The sequence below is a fragment of the Pinus tabuliformis genome, chromosome 1_1 (assembly GCF_031772625.1).
Source record: "Pinus tabuliformis cultivar Carrire ecotype Pingquan chromosome 1_1, CPIR1, whole genome shotgun sequence".
Classification (NCBI taxonomy): domain Eukaryota; kingdom Viridiplantae; phylum Streptophyta; class Pinopsida; order Pinales; family Pinaceae; genus Pinus; species Pinus tabuliformis.
Genome location: NC_142297.1, coordinates 563,948,404 through 563,951,081, shown reverse-complemented (window position 1 = coordinate 563,951,081; position 2,678 = coordinate 563,948,404). Strand labels below are relative to the sequence as shown.

Genomic DNA, 2,678 nt, shown 5'->3' with positions numbered 1-2,678 from the left:
CTCTAGAGGTGGGGAGGAGAGCAAATTATAAGTCTCACTAATTCGCCCCTAAATAGAAGGGCCAGGTTACACTCGAGGAAGAAATGATATATGGTCCTCAATCCACCCAAGGGATAGAGTAGATTTTAATACGCTTGGGTCAATACACCATAAGTCTAAGTAATGGGAAAATATGAACTACTTTGTGGATTCCATAATCATTACTTTGCAAGGAATAATAGGAATCAACATTCCTGGATACCCAGATTCATGCTAACACTTGAACTGTGTCCAGAACCAGCCTATCAACCCAAGAAATAATATATAATACTCACATCTACCTTGTCAAAAGATAGGATTCTCCCTACTAACTGACCCTGGTTCAATACACATTAGATACGAAAAAATAATGACTACCATTAACAGCCTGAGGACCCCATATATGATCTCTTTTCAAGGGATTTTTGAAGTTAGCTTTCTTGATTATCTTAAATCCGAACTCTCTGCCAACATTCAGGTGTTGTGTGTAAGAGACCTCCCCTCCCTTTTCGGTTACAATGATATGTTTAAACACCTTAAATAAATTAGAATAGATTCATCTTTACCCTGGATTCATTACACATTGAGTGAGAGCACAAACTGTTGAAGTTTGTGCCACAAGTCTTTTGATGCCCCTTCAGTCCTTAATAGTTTCGTAGTTAAAATGCATCTATGCTAGTCTCGAATAACTTTGATGTGGTTAATAATGCAATCAATCTCACTTCTATATCTTCCAATTTTCCATCACTCTGCCAATCTCAATGCTCTGCCTCTTCAGCTAGTCTTGATTCCTGGTGGCCAAATTCACATTAAAGGGAATTCTATTCTAGAACATAAACTCCAGCCCCCTCCTTAGTTTTTTGTATTCCGAAGAAACTTGCCTCTTGTGAGTATCGCACTTGGACTTACTTTTTCCATGACCACAAAATTTTCTATCTTCGTAGCGTATTGAATGTCAAGAAATAAACTATCTTCAGTGTTTTGTATTATGTTAAAGTTTCTATTTTCATGATGTATCACACCGAAGCAAAGTTTCCATATTTGTGGCGTATCGCATGAGAATAATATTTCCATTTCATTGTGTATCACAGCTCAACATTGTTTCTATTTTCTCCTTCATATGCCACCAAAATATTTTTAGCGCTGGTATTTTTTTATCTTTTATGTGTATCTTTTAATTGTGGTAATATTCATTTTGTATTTTATCTGTTCTCTTTTTTGAAATTATAGCCATATTCTTAAATTGCTCTTAAGCAGTATAAACTCAAGCACAAACTAGATAAGAGAATCGAAATTACAAATAGAAAAAAAATCACTACAGTTTTGACTGATTCTTGAGCAAGCTTGACCATGTCTGGCGAGTATCAGAAGTCTAGCGAGTTTGACTAAATTTCACCAAGTCATGCCAAGTTTGGGAAAAGCTTCACAGCATTCCAGCGAGATGAGTGAAGTTGGTGAGCTTCTTGAGTAATTGCTGAGCCCTATTACTTCGATCATGGCCAGTGATACTTGATATATGGGAAAATAGACATCATTCAATCCAAGAGATGCAAGTACCATAGAACACTGCATTAATTTTGTTTCCAAATTTTATTTATTTATTTATTTTTCTCCTTTTTTTTTTTTTTTTTTTATAGAGATCAGAAGTAGGATGATTTAGATCATGAAGCAACCGCCATACAAGTGCCATACAACAAGTGGTCACATCTATATCCTCTGAGTGAGATATAATGATGTGGAAAATGCTGATCCCTTACAAACCACAACCATGTGAAAATTACCCAATGATAATCAGAAGTTGTGGCAAACTCCTCCATAGGATGGCTTAAAAAATGAGAAAAAGGTTACTGCCATGGAGACTGGATGTATCCAACAGAATGTGAATCCCAGCCTCCTTCAGGTTCTTTTCTCTTCAACAGCATTACTGTTGAAGCTGTTGTCTGATTAAATGATCTTGTATGACTCTCTGTTGAAACACGACTGTCAACAATAGCAAATTGCTTAGAATCTCTAACTTCTAAACCAACTGTTCGAGGACCTGCATTTAAATCAAGAATTGGTCTTGGCCATTTGCGAGGGCCTTCCATGCCAGAAACATCCGTGAGGCCCATCACATAGGGCCTCGCACGTGGAGCCGAAACTGCACCTGCAGTAACAAGCTGAGAGGGAACTGCAGAAAAACATGGTGTTCCCAAGGAATCTCCATACAATGTTGGCCCTCCTGAGAAAGATGTGGAAGTCATTGAAAAATTTGAACCAAAAGAAAATCCTCCATATGGGAATGTCGGTTGTGTAGCATTTGGGTATGCAATAGCAGGAGCTGACGTAATTACTGACCCTCTGTAAGGATCACAATTGTATGTAGGTCCAGACGCTGAAGTCAGGACTGGGTAAGACCGTCCAGTTCCATCAGAAGGATACGAGTGTATAGCAAGACCTGGATGAGAATTTCCTGGAGGCAAACATGATGTTAAATTTACCACTTCCCCATTCATTCTCCAGCCAGACAATGGGAAACCCGAGTTCCCTTTGGTTTTGGTCAACCCAAGGTTACAAATTCTTGGTTAGTAATTTTTTTCCAGTTATTAAGAGTGAGCTACGAGAACCCATTGAATTCTATCAAAGTTCAAAGTGTGGGGGCACTGGAGACAACTTGCCAT

At 38.3% G+C, this 2,678-nt stretch overlaps 1 protein-coding gene across 1 annotated transcript; it reads right to left on the bottom strand.

Moving 5' to 3' along the window:
• Positions 1-1,765: 1,765 nt before the first annotated feature.
• LOC149214392 (uncharacterized) lies at positions 1,766-2,362 on the bottom strand. Its single transcript, XM_089390896.1, has one exon. The coding sequence runs from the start codon at positions 2,259-2,261 to the stop codon at positions 1,863-1,865; it is 399 nt and encodes a 132-aa protein (XP_089247022.1). The 5' UTR covers positions 2,262-2,362; the 3' UTR covers positions 1,766-1,862.
• Between the last annotated feature and the right edge of the window lie 316 nt (positions 2,363-2,678).